Source organism: Idiotropiscis lumnitzeri, chromosome 6 (genome assembly GCF_059441095.1).
Source record: "Idiotropiscis lumnitzeri isolate Australia: NSW breed Sydney's pygmy pipehorse chromosome 6, RoL_Ilum_1.0, whole genome shotgun sequence".
NCBI lineage: Eukaryota > Metazoa > Chordata > Actinopteri > Syngnathiformes > Syngnathidae > Idiotropiscis > Idiotropiscis lumnitzeri.
This window is the reverse complement of record NC_142396.1, coordinates 1,302,065-1,318,280: the sequence shown is the minus strand read 5'-3', so window position 1 is coordinate 1,318,280 and position 16,216 is coordinate 1,302,065. Positions and strand designations below refer to the sequence as shown.

Sequence of the window (16,216 nt, the reverse complement as noted above, 5' to 3'; positions counted from 1 at the left end):
CGCGGCTCAGAAAATGGATAGCTGGACATTGTAGCTATCGAGAAAAAAAAATATCTATATTTGTAACCGATGTTGCACTTTGTATAAGACGTGTGTGCAAAAATGGTTGTTGATTGTTGATAACGTGATACAAGTTTTTGTTTTGCTGAGATAGCCTTCCCCACCCCACAAAGAGCCCCCCCCTCCCCCACCCAACAAACCCCTCCAGAGTAAAAGTCCAGCTCACTACCAGCCCAGGTGAAGGAATGCACTTTCTGACGTCTATATTCGTCAATGGCAGTGAATGAGTTAAGTCGTCACTTATTTAAGTGCGCCCAGAAATTAATTGCACATTCACATAATCAGAACGGGTTGACCAACCGTTTGATGAAAAATATAGAAAAGTCGACTTAATAATGATGTACAGAGGACACGGCTTATGTCAACATCCTTAATAAAGAAATAAACATTTACACACGCTGTGTAATTATTCCTAATTGGCCTAATGTTCCGTTAATTCTGTTTTGCATGCTCACGTTATCTTCCTCACTGCCTGCTGCTCATGATGAAGACGAGGAGGCGGAGGTGAGAAGTTGTTCTGCAGGGAGTGTGTGTGTGTGTGTGTGTGTGAAATGCCTCGAGCAGCTTTCTTTCTTTGCAGACTCCAGCGAGCTGCGGCACAAGCAGGCTGCTGCCCTTCATCGCTCTTCTTCTTCCTCCAAGCGAGCACCTCTTGAAGCAGCCCTTTTTCTTCCTCCTCCGCCTCTTCTTCCTCTTCTTCTTCTTCTTTTTCCTCGTCCTCCAGCATCCGCCGGCACTGGATGGAGAGCGGCGCCTGAAGAAAAGGGAGAGCGGTGGTGGAGTTGCTTTGTCCATCCTCCTCCTCCCGCTGCAGCAAACAGGAAGGTCCCGGTAAGAGAGCATCCTTTCATGCTTTGCTTAAAAAAATACAAAATTTAAAAAAGGGGGCGGGGGGGTGTTGCCGCACACATGCCGGGCCCACCTATTGATCCATTGCACTCCAGCAGGTTGCACTTACAGCAAAAATGCCCCCAAAAGACATTTTAAGCTCGGCGTCGCAAAGTCGGGAATTTGATGGCCAACCTTCCATGCTGACTGACGATGTGATGACACTTTTGAAAAATACGCAGACGGCGCAATCGCTTAAGTTGGAAAACGAACGCCACACGTTCCGGGGAGACTTTTGTCAGTTTGCTTCCCAGTGGAAATGTCAACCTCTGGAAACATTTATTAACGCATTCACTGCCAACCGTTTGAGAGTGTTTTGACGGATCTTTCGAGAGTCACAAGACATTGAAAAGAAATAAAAGTTTGTTTTGGGCTTTTTTTTGGTAGATCATGGGTCGGTTTCACCAAAAACATCGGTTTCTGAGCATAAATAATTGAAAGCTAGCTTGTTGAGAAAAGAAACATGTCAGGCACAACAGTGACTTTGGCGCTTTTGTGACAACTTCATCTTTTGGAAAAAGAAAATGAAAAAGATGCTTTTGATGGCAAAATCCACCCCAAAAAATTGGCAAAAAAATAATTTACTAGATGCAGTGATGAAATACGCAGTGAGCGACACGAGTCATTGTCTGGCTTGATGTCAAATAGTACGACGGCTTCAATTCAATAGACATTGTACTGCTCGCTCTGATGCCCCTCCCTGCCTGTGAGTATTGTTCTATTTTTCAATCCTTTTGATTCAACGATTCAACCTTTATCGAGTTTAACAGGTGCAACGGCGATGCTATTCGTTAGCCCCTCTATGGGCTTTTACATTGTTCATTAGCATTAGGCTAAATTGACTTTTTTCCGCAGAAGCTATTTAACGCATTTACTGCCATTGACGGATAACGACGTCAAAGGTCTTTTTTTTTTTTTTTTACTCAGCCGGTAGTAAATGAGTTAAGTTCGAAAGGCTGTAAATCTCTTTGTTTTACGAAACATCAACAGGGATTGGCGATAATCTGTTTGAATTTTGAAAATAGCTTGAGTTGCGTTCACCGCCATCATATAGTGATCGTATCTCAGCTTTTTCCCACGAGTCAAAGCAAAAAATTAGTCGATAGATAGAGGGATTGGTTATCGTCTATCGAGTCACGATTTTTAAGGATTTCTTTTTGAGTCTTTCATGTAGTAGAATGCAACTTTTGATTAGTGGTCCACTATAGTGACCGCTGTCCTAGAAAGGGTTAACTTTGTGTCCGCGTGTGTGTGTGTGTGTGTGGCAGAGACTCCCGATTCGTCTCAAGCTCACATTTCTTCCACCATCTCCGTCAGTGGCCAACTCTGTCAAGGGGATTCCCTCGCCGAGCTGAGCACCACCGTGCATGCGAACTGGCCGAGTGGCCATTTCATTAAAGGGTGCGGCGTCTAATCTCAGGGTGGTCTTTCCGAGGGTCTTGTCTAATGAATTCCAGATAATAATCCCGGCACTGTCCGTCGGGGGTCATAACATGGATCGCCTCCCGTCACAATGGGTGCTTGTGCTAAAACGTCAAACGTGGGTGGGATGTGTCATGTTTACGAGGGAGGATACTGAAGGATATCTTCGATGATGTTTTTACCTTTAAAGAAAAAAACTTCCTTGTATATATCATTTAGGAGAGATTTCTGTGTTTACTGAATTCTTCTAGAGGGTCGTGATCACAGTCAAATTTGTTTCCAGTGGTTTGGAATGAGCTAGCCACAAGAATAATCTTGTGCAATGAGTCACATGCTGCTTCACCAAGTCAAAGGCATCTGATTACATGTAGCCGGGCCTGCGCTGGTAAACGTCCTCATAGCCGTCTTGCGGTGTGTAATATTGACAAAAAGTGTGACATCAAAGTCATTTTCAGCGTAGTTCCTCAGGGATGTATTTTAGGTACATCATTTTTTTTTATAAAGTTTAACCCTCTACGTCACTGTAATAGGATGTATAATTTCACACGGTAAATAAAAATTCCCTTCTGATGAACTCGCAAAAATGTGTCCGAGGTTATCCGCAGAAGAGGAGTAGCAGACATTTTCATCGTGCCGATCATCACGGCAGTGCACCAGAAGACGTATAGCTCCGCTTTATGGGTTTCACTGAGCGCAGTAGCGAGGCTGTTAATTACATTATGAGCCTTCTGAGCCAAACCGGAGAAGGATTTGATTGATCAGCTGTTTGCAGGAATATTCACAAGCTCCACCCCCTCCCTCTACACCCCCACACACAAACACACCCCCAGCGTTTCTGCGCCGTAAAATTGAAATTTTTACAAATTCCCAGAGCTCTATTGTGCTCGTGCCATATAGCGTAAATCGAAAGTGTGACGAGATTTTTTTTTCTTCCCACTAATGCCTGGAAAGTAATCAAAATATTAGGAACAGCTCTCAACACGATGCAGTGCTGGGAACTACAATATAAGCATAATAATAAACTTATTTAGAGAATTACTTTATTAATTATAAATAATCAGCTGTTAGCTTGTTCTGCTTGATGAGTGAGGCAAGAGTATCGTAGCCCGACTTCCATATTCTCACCTTCCTAAAAAAATTACGTTTTTTTTACTATATATTTAATTTTATTTTATTTTTTCAGACAAAGAATTGTTCAAAAAATGCCGCTAGAAAAAAACATGAGCATAATTTCAAAATGTCGTTATGCAAATCATTCTCAAACTTGCCAGCAAAGGCGCTAAAAAAAACTGCAATGTTCACATCTGTGAGCGAATAAATTGAAAAAAAAAAAAAAAAAAAAAGAAAACAGCCGCACACAAGCAAGCACAGCAAGCCTGTCTGTTTGTCTTTTCTATTTCTGCTCGGCGGCACCGCTGAGACAGCCGGAGCGCCCACGCTGCCTCGTTTGTTTTTTGCAAAATCTCCATGAATCATCCCTCCTTCCTTACAAACACACAAACACGCACACGCACACGCACACCCACGCAGATCTATCACACCCACAAGCCTGCCCAAGATCTAGCAAAGCCCGGGTCCAAACGGCACATCAGCAGCCGTCAGTGGACTCTGCACTGCGTCAACCACTTTAATTTGGCTGCACGGTTTAAGCTGACTTGACTGATCCCCCCCCCCACTCCTGCCCACCCCCACCCTCGTACCCCCACAGTGGTATCATTAGTGTAATGCTCCGGTTTCCCCCGAGCATCTGCCTGCCTGCTGAAAGGAGATTCCGGCAGGCACGATGAGAAGCTTCTTGGGGAAGGAATGAGTCACTCGGCAATGGATGCGTGCTGTTGGCTTTGTGTTGCGTTGCGTTGTTCTTCTCTGTCTCTTTAAAAGCGCTCGGAAAAGTGGAATCATCTCCTCTTGATCAATGCTGAAACTTGCTGGTGTTTTGTCCGACGACGTCTCGTGACATCGGGTGTTGCGTGAATGCTGAGGGATGAGCTTTCATACCAATGGTGTTGTATGAATTTTATAAATGAAATCATTTCGTGAATGCTGATCTGGTGCATCCCCAAACTGAGAAACCAGCATTCACATTGAGGCTGCTGTATGTTATTTTAATAATAATATTATTGCCTGACTGCTGAAAGGCAAGCATTTATGGACTCTTATGCCTTGAAATGTTTTTTTTTGGCATTGTCTGAATGTTGCGAGATGAGCATTCACACGGTTGCTACTATGTGTCAAAAGATTCTTTGATTGCTGAGAAACAAGCATTCCCGCTGATGTGATATGTAAAAAAAAATAAATATAATATTGCCTGAGTGCTGAGAGATGGTGATTTATACTTTGTTGTTATGTAGCCAAATGCTTTCCTAGCATTGTCTAAATCAGGCGTGGGCAAACTACAGCCCGGGGGCCACATGCGGCCCGTTAAACGTTTTAATCCGGCCCGCCAAACTTGGAAAAAAAACTGCAATTTTTTTGTTTTTGCTCTGTTTACAACTCCATGTATACATTTGTACATACGTTTGAATAGCGACTGCAGCTTGTAGCTTTCCCCCTGCAAACGTGAAGATGATTATTTATAGACGAAAGAAAACATAAACACTAATGACACTCTGGATAACGAGCTCATTTATTAGTTGTAATGATGTTAGCGCTAAGCCAGTCTCTCGCGTCTGTTGCAGGTCGAGATAATATATGTTCTTCTTTATTCCATGCGTTTTCTGTCCTGTTGACGGGTGGCGGGTGTGCTGAAGCCTCGCCCTCGCTGACGTTTCTTCTTTTGTACTTTCCAGGCCGGCTGCTGCGCCATGTCTTCTCCCGCGACTGGGGATGTCTCAGGCTACCATCTGAGTGGTCAGTGGACCGACTCAAATATTTCAATCACAGTACAAATGGGAATTCTGCTTTGGTGTGCCTTGTAAATGGGTAAAAATATTTTAGCTGTGAACATCTGGATGATTCTCTTTGTGTGTGTGTGTTTGTTTTTTTGTTTCTTTGAAATTGGCCCCCTTTTTTTTTTGGTTCTTTCAATCTTGTTTTGTTTTTTTCTTGCCTACTTTATATGACTTCATCTTTCGTTCATCATTGCCTGTTCTTCCTTTCCTTTGTTCATTTTGTTTTTCTTTCCTCTTCTCTGCTTCTTTTGGCTTTGCTCTTTTTTTCTTCTTTGCTCTTTTTCTGTCTTTTCCAAGTGTTGTCGTTTACTCTGTCTTTGTGATTTCTTTTTGTTTCTTACTTTCTTTGTTTTTTTCACTTATGCATTCTCTGTCTTTGTTTCTCTCTTTATTCATCTGTTTTTTTTTAATTTTCCATCTGCTTTATATTTATTTATTTATTTATTTATTTATTTATTTATTTATTTATTTATTATTTTCCTCACTTAACTTGACTTTTTCTGGAAACCTTGTACAACTCCAGGAGGCAATTATGCTTTCTTTACATCTTTTTCTTCATTTCTTTCTTTCTTTTTGTTGTTGTGTTTATTTGTTACGGAAATAATCACAAGTAAGTTATTATTATGTTCACAATCATTAATAATAATGGAGGAAAAAGGTGTGCTGTGAATGTTTGTAAAAATGATTCGATAAATAACTGGGCCATATTTCTATCATTTATTCATGTAGCATAATATCAATGTTGTGACATTTATATAATATCGTATCAGGTAATAAAATAATATGTTTGTATCATGAAAAATGTTCTAAATGTTTTCTTTTTTTTTTTCTTTTTTTTGTTTTTTTTTGAGAGCCAGAAAAAAATCTATAGAATTTGAATAAAAGCCCCCCCCAACAAAAAAAAAATCCTGAACTACACCGAAAATGTAATGACACAACATAGATGATTTTTTATTTTTTTTTTATATATCCATCTAAGCATCTCCCGTTTGCTTGGTGCCGCCCTCACAGTGGTGCGTAACCCGCCGGGCTGGGAGATGGGCATCTACCTGGCGGGCTTCGCGGTTCTGCTGGCCGTGGCGGGGCTGAACATCTGGAAACTTTGGAAGTCGGGCACCTTCCCTGCACCGTCACCCTTTCCCAACTTTGACTACAGATACCTGCAGGAAAAATATGGAACCTCCTTCTCAGAAGTCCGACAAAAGGTATGCCAATCGCTGACCATGGAATATGATCGTTTGGGTCCCATTCAACATGCTGACATGAATATTTACACATCAAGTTGCCAAGTTCTTATTTGTCTGGACTTTGTTTCTAGGAGAAAGCTCTAAAATAAAAAAGCCAATAATCTAATGCTGTAAAAGCTTAATTTATGTCTAAATCGAAGATATCGTATCGTATATATATATATATATATATATATGTATATATAAATTCTATTAAAGAAAAAGGTTATTTTTCTTCTTATTCGATTTCTTCTCCTACATTCTGTTGGCAGTTAGCAAATACTTTTTTATGCATTATCACCCCTTCACCTTAAACTGAAGCGGAAGTTTCGAATCTCACCAGAACCCGTTTGCTGTGTCAATATTCATTATAATATTTACAAGTCGCACCTGACTATAGGTACAGATAAACTATGAAAAAAGTGTGACGTATAGTACAAAAAAATATGGCTTAGGTACGTGTAGAATTTCTTTTTTTATCATCATTGTGAATATTGTCATTTTCTGGGATGTTTGGGCTGGGATGGTAAGAATAATTAAGTATGGGCTAAATTAAAAGCATGAAAGAAATGGATGGACCCAAACAGGATGTAAAGGTTACGTATGATTTCAAAGTGTGTTTTCTGTGAAGCGGGTGGCAGCCAACAACCACCGTCGGACGTCGACGGCATCCAGCCGCAAGCCTAGCCTGGCGCTGGGCGACACCCCGGATGCCCTCAGGGAGCTGGGCCAGCTGGAGCTGATGGGCCGCGACCTGGACCTGAGCGCTGCGGCCCAACTCAACCGCTCCGTCTCCACCGACTCGCTCAGCTCCATCTCGTCCATTGCCAACAACTTTGGCCACGACTTCACGGTGGGCCAGCTGGAGGTGACGCTGGAGTTCGAGCCCTCCCGGCAGGCCGGCCAGGGGACGCTGCACATCACCACGCATCAGGGCAAGGACCTGCTGGAGAGGGAGGAGGGAGACTTCCCCGGGTGCTTTATAAGGATCTCCCTGGGGCCGGAAGAGCTCAACGTGGGAGTCACCAGGGTAAGATGATTATCACTCTTGTGTTATGTTATCGCCACTGTAGCTTAAGTCGGGTGGCTCTGAAGTGTGGAATTATTTAAAAGCAGTGTTGATTTCACATTGCGCTGGCCCCTTACGAGTGAGTATCCAATCACAAAATACGTTCGTCACCTTCAGCGGAAGGGAAGCGAAAAGGCCTTAATGTCATCAACTCGGGATCTGATTGGCTATCGCAACTGTCTCTCAGCATAAAAGCCCCCTTGAGAAACAGAACAGACGACCGCACGATTGTATCTGAAGGCCTTGGACGAATAGTGCATGCTACTGGTATTATGAAATCTGCCTGGTAGCACAAGCTCGCTGAATTCTGATTGGATAAAAACTCTCACCTAAAAATTCAACACTAGTACATAATATGACATCATTGTGAAGAATATAATCAGGATTTTTTTCATTATGTGAGGCCAGCAGAGAAGGCCTTGACCATCCACCACTGTTTAATAGTGACTGTACTACCCTCAAGCACCTCTAGGGGTACCATGTCTGTTTTTGGATTATTAGTGAAGGCTTGTTTCACCAAAAACCGCCGTTATTCGACATCACCGTTAAAGGCTTCACATTGACTAGCGCCGCCAATGGCGTGGAGGGGTACTACTTATCATGCATGCGCGGAAGGTCCAGAGTAGTTGGCATCTCCCATCAATCATTCGAGAGTATATCGCTGTACATTTTAAATTACATCAACCAAAAAAGTAGCAAGTCAGGAGTTCAACTAACTGTCTGTTGAGCGCTCCAGCGGCCGCATCTTGGCAAAGACAGAAATCGCTGACTTCAGCTAACTTCTCAGCCCCGCCCTCATTTTATTTTTATTCGAATCATAATGTTGTTGCATCTCTTTCTTGGCGGCCACACTTGGTATTGTTTTCCTCGGTGCGCACCTGAGCTGTCCATCACCTTTTTTTCTCATCCACGATGTTCGTTTTTATGCTCATCAACTGCACTTCCTTCCTGCGCGCTCGTTTGGCTCGCAAACCTTCCTTCACGTACACACGAGTGCATTCTGCTGTACACACGAGAACAGCCTTTTTGTGCACAGTTAGGGATAAATAAATAGGAGGCAAAGTCCAAGGCTGAGGTCTGTGCGGGCCTATTTGTCCAGCGTTGTGTTTTGAATTCCCAACGGCTCCATGCTACCACTCATCAATAAACTCAATAAGAGCCCTCAGGTGATCTTGCATTCAAGGCACTCTTCTTTGTTCACGTGTCACGAACATTGGCTTTTTGCTCTGGTGTGAGATCAAATGCTATAATTACATCCTCTCCCCTCCCATGCGTGTTACTTGTTGCCTGGTAACCTGCATCACTCATTTTTATTCCTCGTCACACATTTGCACCCAAGGGTGGAAAATCAGTTTCAATGTCCTAAGATAAAATAATACATCAAGACTTTGAGTCATATATATTATATATATATATATATATATATATATATATATATATATATATATATATATATATATATATATATATACACATATGAACAGGCAGAAAGAACATTAGCAGGTGGTAGAAACCCGTTTTATATCTCTTAAATGGAATATATATATTTTTTTAAATCTTAAACTTCTTTACGTTCAGAGGTTTTCAAATAATAGAAAATAATGAAAATTAATGACGTTTTTGTCCCCGTTTTTCTTTTCTTTGCTCGTTGTTGACTGATATTGATGTTAATAACCCATGACTGTTATTTGTAACTGGCAAAATGTCAATAAAGTTCTTCGAATAAAAATAAAAATCAACAAAATGGAATGCTGTATTGTCGTTGACCTGAAGATGGCAGTATAACGCCGAGCTGTCTCTAACCCGTTCGGAAATGGAAAGAGAAGAAGAATTCAAGCTGAAGGCAGCACAACTCAAAGCCAAACATGGAAGAAGACATTATTTACACGCTTAAAAACTTCTCCAAATTGGACTACCAATCCCAACTGGATTTAATCGATCAAGGAAGACCAACGCCGGAGATTCGCGATGCTCTTCCGAAATCCTCCCGCTCTTTTCGAACCGAGTGGTACTCGCGAAAAGACTGGCTATGCGGCTGCCCTGCACGAAATCGCCTCTTCTGCTTCCCCTGCTTGCTTTTCTCCTCCCGCGACAGCGTGTGGACACAAAATGGATATTGCGACATGAAAAATCTACAAAGAAGCCTCGGCAAACACGAAAGATCCACTTCTCACATCCAAAGCCAGATTTCTTTGAAAACTTTCGGCACATCGATGATCGATTTAGCTGTGGACGAGCAACGCAGACTGACTGTGAGCATCCACAACGCAAAGGTCAAAGAAAATCGAGAGATTTTAAAGCACTTCATCGATGCAACCTGCTTCCTTGCTAAACAAGGGCTGCCATTTGGCGGAAACTATGTGGAACTTTTGCATGTTTTTGCTGAGAACGATGAGCTTTTAGCGAGGCATTTGGAGACGCCCACTGTGTTGTCTGGCTTGTCAGACGCAATGCAGAATGATTTGATCGAGGCGGTCGCTGATGTCATTAGAAGTGATATTAAAAAGGAGGTCAATGCGGCTCCATTTGTTGCCGTGGAAGTCGACGAGGCTGCAGATGTCACGCACGAAGCGCAAATATCTGTCATTTTGCGCTATGTGGCTACAAGTGAAGTCGGGTGTGAAGTGAAGGAGGCGTTTTTGGGCTTTCGTGATAGACGAGCTCCTGCACTTGCGGATTATGTTTTGGGAGTGTTGGATGAATATGAGTGCGTTCAGAAGCTCGTTGCACAGATTTATGAAGGAGCCAATGAGACGTCACCGGAGTTGCAAAGGGTACAGGCCAAACTGAAAGAGAAAGCACCGGAAGCGATGCACTGTTCCGCCTACAAGACCAATCTCATCTTGTTGCATTCAGCAAAAGACATGCCTGCGTGTAGACGTTTTTTGAAAACTGCGGAAGGACTTGGGAGATTTTTTAGTAAGTCCACAAAGCGCAACATCTTGCTGGATGATGTGGCGAAGCAACGTTTACCAGGAGCAGCGGCCATGCGATGGAGCTCAAATTCCACACCGTTTAAGATGATAAACAGGTATCAAGTTGATTTATCTGCTGCATTCCACATCATGACTGAAAATCCTGATAGCTGGGACAACGACACCCTCTTGATGGCCACTGGATACGGTCAATGGTTGTCCAAAGCCTCCACATGCTTTTTGATGATGGTGTACGAGTACATCGCCAATGGAACGGACGCACTTTTTCGAGGGCTCCAAAACAAATTGCTGGACGTTGAATATTGTTGTGAACGAATCCGCGACACAATGGAAAGAGTGCAACGCAGGAGACCGACTTTTGACACGTTCTACGAGCGATTTGAGCAGAGATGCGCCACGCTCTTACTGACGGACAGCGAAAGTAAAACAAGTCATCAATCTGTCATCAATGAAAGGAAATTGATGTATGATAACATTCTAGACAATGTCAGCTTCCAAATGAGAAATATGTTGGATCATTTTGGTGAGCTTGCATTTCTGGGATTAGTCAATTGTTCAAAATTTAGTGAGATGACACATATGTGTTTTTATGAGACCAAACTGCAGAGCCTGTCAAAATATGACAGTTTCTTTGACTTTGTGAGACTTAAAGCTGATCTGGTCGGACTGTGTACTTCACAAACGGTAAGGGATGAATGTCAAACTCCTGAAGAGCTTCTCAGTTTTTTGGCCAAACAGGATTTGATCCAGACTGTACCGGAGGCGACAAAGCTACTCCAGCTCGCCCTCACCTTGCCACCTGCAATAGCGTACGACGAAAGGTCGGCCTCGACGTTAAATCGACTCAAATCGTTCACACGGAATAGCACGGATCAAGGCAGACTTTGTTCCCTGGCAACCATCGCTATGGAGACAGAGAGACTTTCCAAGCTAAAACAAAAGCAGGACTTTTACAGCCAAGTTACAGAGATGTTTGTTCAAAGGGAAAGGCGCCTGGACTTCATCTACAAGTGAAGGTAAGACGAGAAAATGTGTTTGAATTTGGCTTCAAATTCAACATTCAATGTTTTTTTGTCACATTACATGCACAATAAAAACAATGGTCACATTGAACAACGAGATTCCTACTTTTGCCAGTCTTTCTCCACTTATGGAAAGAATATAAAAGATTAAAAAAAAGTTTGAATGATAAAAGATAATTACTGTCGGAAAGAATAGGGCTTTGCAGTGGTCATAAGTACAAATTTAAAAACCCAACAACAATTTAGAAGAACTTTTACTCAAGTTTTTTCCTACTAATATAGTTTGTGCAAAAAGAAAAAAAAAACATTTGCTAACTCAAATATTGCAGGTTGTTATTGTACAGTGTAAACAGTCAAGTGAGCTAGTAAAAAAGACTAGTTTGTATTTTTTATGACTATTTATGTTCATTTTCGCGCTAAGAAGCAGTGGGATGGCAGCGGAGCCCTGTGGCACTCCTGGTTTCCATGGAAACACTCAACAATGTGAAGGTGATGCATAAAGATGCCAACAAAGCTGCCCAATCAAGAGGCTTTTTGGTTTTGGTTTATATTTCACACTGTGTGGTTGGTAGTTTGTGATGATGTTATTTGTTCAAGAGTCTCTCAGAGAGACTCTCTCTGATGACAAAGAATTTTTTTTTTTTTTTTTGATGAATCAAGCATCTGTCTGTCACGACAGGTGCAGACCAACGCGTTCACCGTCATCTTCGACGAGAGGTTCTCTGTGGCGATTGACGTGTGCGCCCTGGAGGAGTGCAGCCTCCGATTCGCCGCTTTCGGCATCGACAGCGACGAGAGGAACATCAGCGCGGGCGTGGCCGAGCTCAAACTGTCAGACCTGGACCTCACCATCAGGCCCTTCAATGCCTGGCTCTACCTCCAGGATGTCAACAAAGTGAGTCAAGACCGCCAAATATGTTGTTGCTAATATTTTAGCCATTAATATATAAAATATACCGTCTGTTTGTTGCTATATAGAAAATGAAATAAACAAAATCAATATGTTATTATTATCACCAATATTTAGCTGTAGACTGCGCTCCTATAGGGGGCAACACAAGATGATTTGGGGGGAAAAAAACTTTATAGTTCTGCTGCAGAGGACAGCCATCAGTGCGCCACCACATCCCATTTTTCAGGTGCGCCATAATAGAGTAAAGAAGAGTGGTTGGGGGGGGGAGCGCCGTGATTATTATTATCATTGTTAATACTATTCGTACTATTATTATACAATTCTTTACTCACTTGTAAATTTCTATGCTGAACATGTTAGGAGTCTTTCGGGCTTAGCAGGAAATGCATCAATGCGAGCATGTAACGTGTGTGACTGGGCTTGTTTTAGGCCGTGGATGCGGTCGGGGAGATTCTGCTTTCTTTGAGCTACTTGCCCACAGCAGAGCGCCTCACGGTGGTTGTGGCCAAGTGTAAGAACCTGCTTTGGACCAATGACAAGAACACTGCAGGTCATAATCACGTTGCATTTCTTGATTTTTTTTTTTTTTTTTTTATATAAACAAGTTGATGTCATTAAATGGACACGGGTCAGTACATCGCAGAAGACTGCACATATATATAGTAGAATTGGTGCGTGTCTCAGCATTCACCAATTTCAATAGCAGTAACAAGCAAGCTTTTTTTTTTTTAATTGAAATGAAAACATCAGTCTGATTGCTAGTCTCAGCATTAATTAATATGGCTGCATTTGTGTTCATGCATGTCTCTCAGCATTTACATTATTTTGATGCACAATATCATAAATGCTTTGGGTCAGTCAGTAAAAGTTTTCATTCATTTATGTGCGTGATCAATGCTTTATTTCCAGCATGCAAATGTGTCTATTTTGTCCTCAAGAGAATTAATACACACCATATTTTTATAAGGCACAATTAAACTTGTGTGCATGACAACGAGGAAGTTTGTCTCACAGCATTCACTCACTTTTGATGACCATGACCAGTTGTATTGTTTTATTTAATTTATTCAGTTTTGCTGAACATCCAAGAATGTTAGCTATTATGAATGCCTGTCTCTGACCATTAGAATTTTTTTTCATCATTTTGACAAAAGTCTGAAAGGTTGTCTCTCACCATTTTAACATTTTATAGTAAAAACACAGTAATAGAATTACTAGCGTCAGCATTCATGAAATAACTCAAATGTTGCATTTGAGTGCTGGAATCAGACTTTGCTCCTCGCTATTTAATGAGTTACTTGCATCTTCCTGCCTCAGTACTTCTTCAATGTTAATTCACATGTTATTAACTGTAATTAGATGCGTGCTTTAAAAGTCTTGCTCAAATTAAATGCATTTAAAAATTTGTGATTGAAACACTGTCATTAGCATTTAAAAGCTAATTCGATTGCATGCGTGCCCGTGTGTGGGTGTGTGATTAGTGCCGCTTCTCTTGGTTTGTAACACACACTTGTCTTGCTATGCCCCCCCGCAGACCCGTTCGTCAAAGTTTACCTCCTGCAAGACGGACGCAAGATCAGCAAGAAGAAGACGTCCACCAAGCGGGACGACACCAACCCCATTTTTAACGAGGCCATGATCTTCTCTGTGCCTTCCCTCGTCTTGCAGGTCTCGCACTTGTAAACTGATATCAAATGCTGAGTCATACTTATGTAACGCTTGTTTTTTTTGTTTTTTCTAATCTTTTTCTTTTTTTTTCCCCAGGAGCTCTCTTTGCGTGTCACTGTGGCCGAGGCATCCGACGACGGGCGGGGCGAGAACCTGGGCCACGTGATCATCGGCCCTGAGGCCGGCGGCATGGGGATCACCCACTGGAACCAGATGCTGGCCACGCTGAGGAAGCCCGTGTCCATGTGGCACCCGTTGCGCAGGATCTGACTTGAAAGGAAACACTGACATCACATGCAAGAGCGACATCATGAATACAGCATTTTGGTTGATCTTAGTTAGCTCCACAATTTGAGAAACCGATCCCTGTATGCCAGTGGCGGGCCATGCCGTTGGGACCTGGGAGGACTTACCCGACTTATTTCCACCTCTGAATTCCTCAACTATCATGTCACAATACGTTTGCCTTTTCTGGCAAAGTCTGCCTTGAAAATGGACTTTTAAGTGCAGCGAAACCGTGCGATAACCTGCCATGCATCTAGCATTGACACAATCGTGAACCAATGTTACATAAAGGCTTGTCGTCAATCGTTAAAATGATTCCACGCAATCGACCACCTTCACATGAAACTCATCAATAATATTAGCTAGCATACTAACATGAGTGACATCAAATATGCTGTAAGACTTTGTCATTATGCAACAGGGATGTGAAAATAAGCTTATAGATTGGTACACACACAAAACAGATGATTACTTTTTGCCACTTGTTTCACGATTGAATACTGACATAAAAATGATATCATTTTTATGATGACGTCCCCCCCCCCCGCTCTCTCTCAACCACACCGCCCACTTGCATGGTACCTCCTCTGGCTATGGCTACTAATAGGAAGGAAATCACTTTTCCAGTCTACCTTAATACTTGACGGGTTGCTGCAGTGTTTGGTGTGCTTTTGAAGAAACACAATCCAGGTACTCTTCTATCTTTCCAGGTGATCTAATCGTAATTTGTAGCAGATGTTACAGGGTGGCAGAATCAGACTTACAGTACAGTATAATCAGTGTGTTAAAGTCATGTTGCAGTTATTTATTTATTTTTTGTTTACCGTCACTCTTGCAGTAATGGTTACGTTGGCATTATTAAGATTGTAAATAGTGTTTCTTGCAAATGTTTGACTTTCGGCTTAGTCCTTGTTATTTGCGGTTTCCACAATTTAAAGTTCAACCTGCAATTTATGGAAGAAAAATGCCTCAAAGTCTAAATAAACTTCAGAGACTCCAGCTCAGTGAGTGTTTTGCTTTTTTGGGGGGTTGACACAGAGAGGGACGGTGACAGTAATAGTCCGAATTTAAAGTTGTTGTACTGCAGGAAAGCTTCCGGCATACCTAAAAAAATATTTAGCTCTCCAAGTCATCAAGATTAAAATGACAGAAGTGTATCTGAAGTATCCTAATGCTTTGATTAGCAATACATTTATTACACATAGTCATATTTTAAAAAAATATCTCATTTAAGTGCAATTGTTTTTTGTTTTTTTAAATCCATATTTATAATTGTATTAAATAAATGCCTTTGTCTAATACATAGTGAACGTCTAGTAAACGAAACTGGTTAGCCATCCACTGTATCTAACAAACTACAATGTTTTTTATTTGTACTACTTCTACTTCAGTTTCAACTATTTTTTGTTTAGGATCATCACGACATAATTAAATTATTATTAAAATTAATAATGAAGATTGTAATACCACAAAAAGAGAAAAAATAAAAATTCCCACTCTCTCTCTCGTTTTAGGGGGAACTACTTTGCTAAGATACGGAGCCCCTCTGGTGCCACAGTATGAGAAAAAAATATTTTTTGCTAATCTGTACCCACAGTTTACTAAACTGTACCCACAGTTTACTAAACTGTACCCACAGTTTAGTAAACTGTACCCACAGTTTACTAATCTGTACCCACAGTTTACTAATCTGTACCCACAGTTTACTAAACTGTACCCACAGTTTACTAAACTGTACCCACAGTTTAGTAAACTGTACCCACAGTTTACTAATCTGTACCCACAGTTTACTAAACTGTACCCACAGTTTACTAAACTGTACCCACAGTTTAGTAA

General features: G+C 41.6%; 1 protein-coding gene across 3 annotated transcripts; it reads left to right on the top strand.

Moving 5' to 3' along the window:
• Positions 1-619: 619 nt before the first annotated feature.
• Positions 620-15,379, top strand: syt12 (synaptotagmin XII). 3 transcript variants are annotated; one of them, XM_088298126.1, is made up of 8 exons: positions 620-891; positions 5,160-5,220; positions 6,273-6,466; positions 7,119-7,517; positions 12,194-12,409; positions 12,857-12,977; positions 13,962-14,095; positions 14,192-15,379. In XM_088298126.1, the coding sequence occupies exons 2-8, from the start codon at positions 5,175-5,177 to the stop codon at positions 14,363-14,365; spliced, it is 1,284 nt and encodes a 427-aa protein (XP_088154252.1). In that variant the 5' UTR covers positions 620-891; positions 5,160-5,174; the 3' UTR covers positions 14,366-15,379. The 3 variants fall into 3 exon arrangements, with proteins under 3 accessions (XP_088154252.1, XP_088154251.1, XP_088154250.1); XM_088298125.1 differs by lacking the exon at positions 620-891 and adding an exon at positions 4,086-4,373; XM_088298124.1 differs by lacking the exons at positions 620-891; positions 5,160-5,220; positions 6,273-6,466; ... (2 more) ...; positions 13,962-14,095; positions 14,192-15,379 and adding an exon at positions 9,109-11,508 and having other exon boundaries at positions 12,194-12,340.
• Positions 15,380-16,216: the final 837 nt, after the last annotated feature.

Coding starts and splice junctions, on each gene's coding strand:
- syt12 (XM_088298124.1), top strand. CDS start 9,422: ATGGAAGAAGACATTATTTACACGCTTAAAAACTTCTCCAAATTGGAC.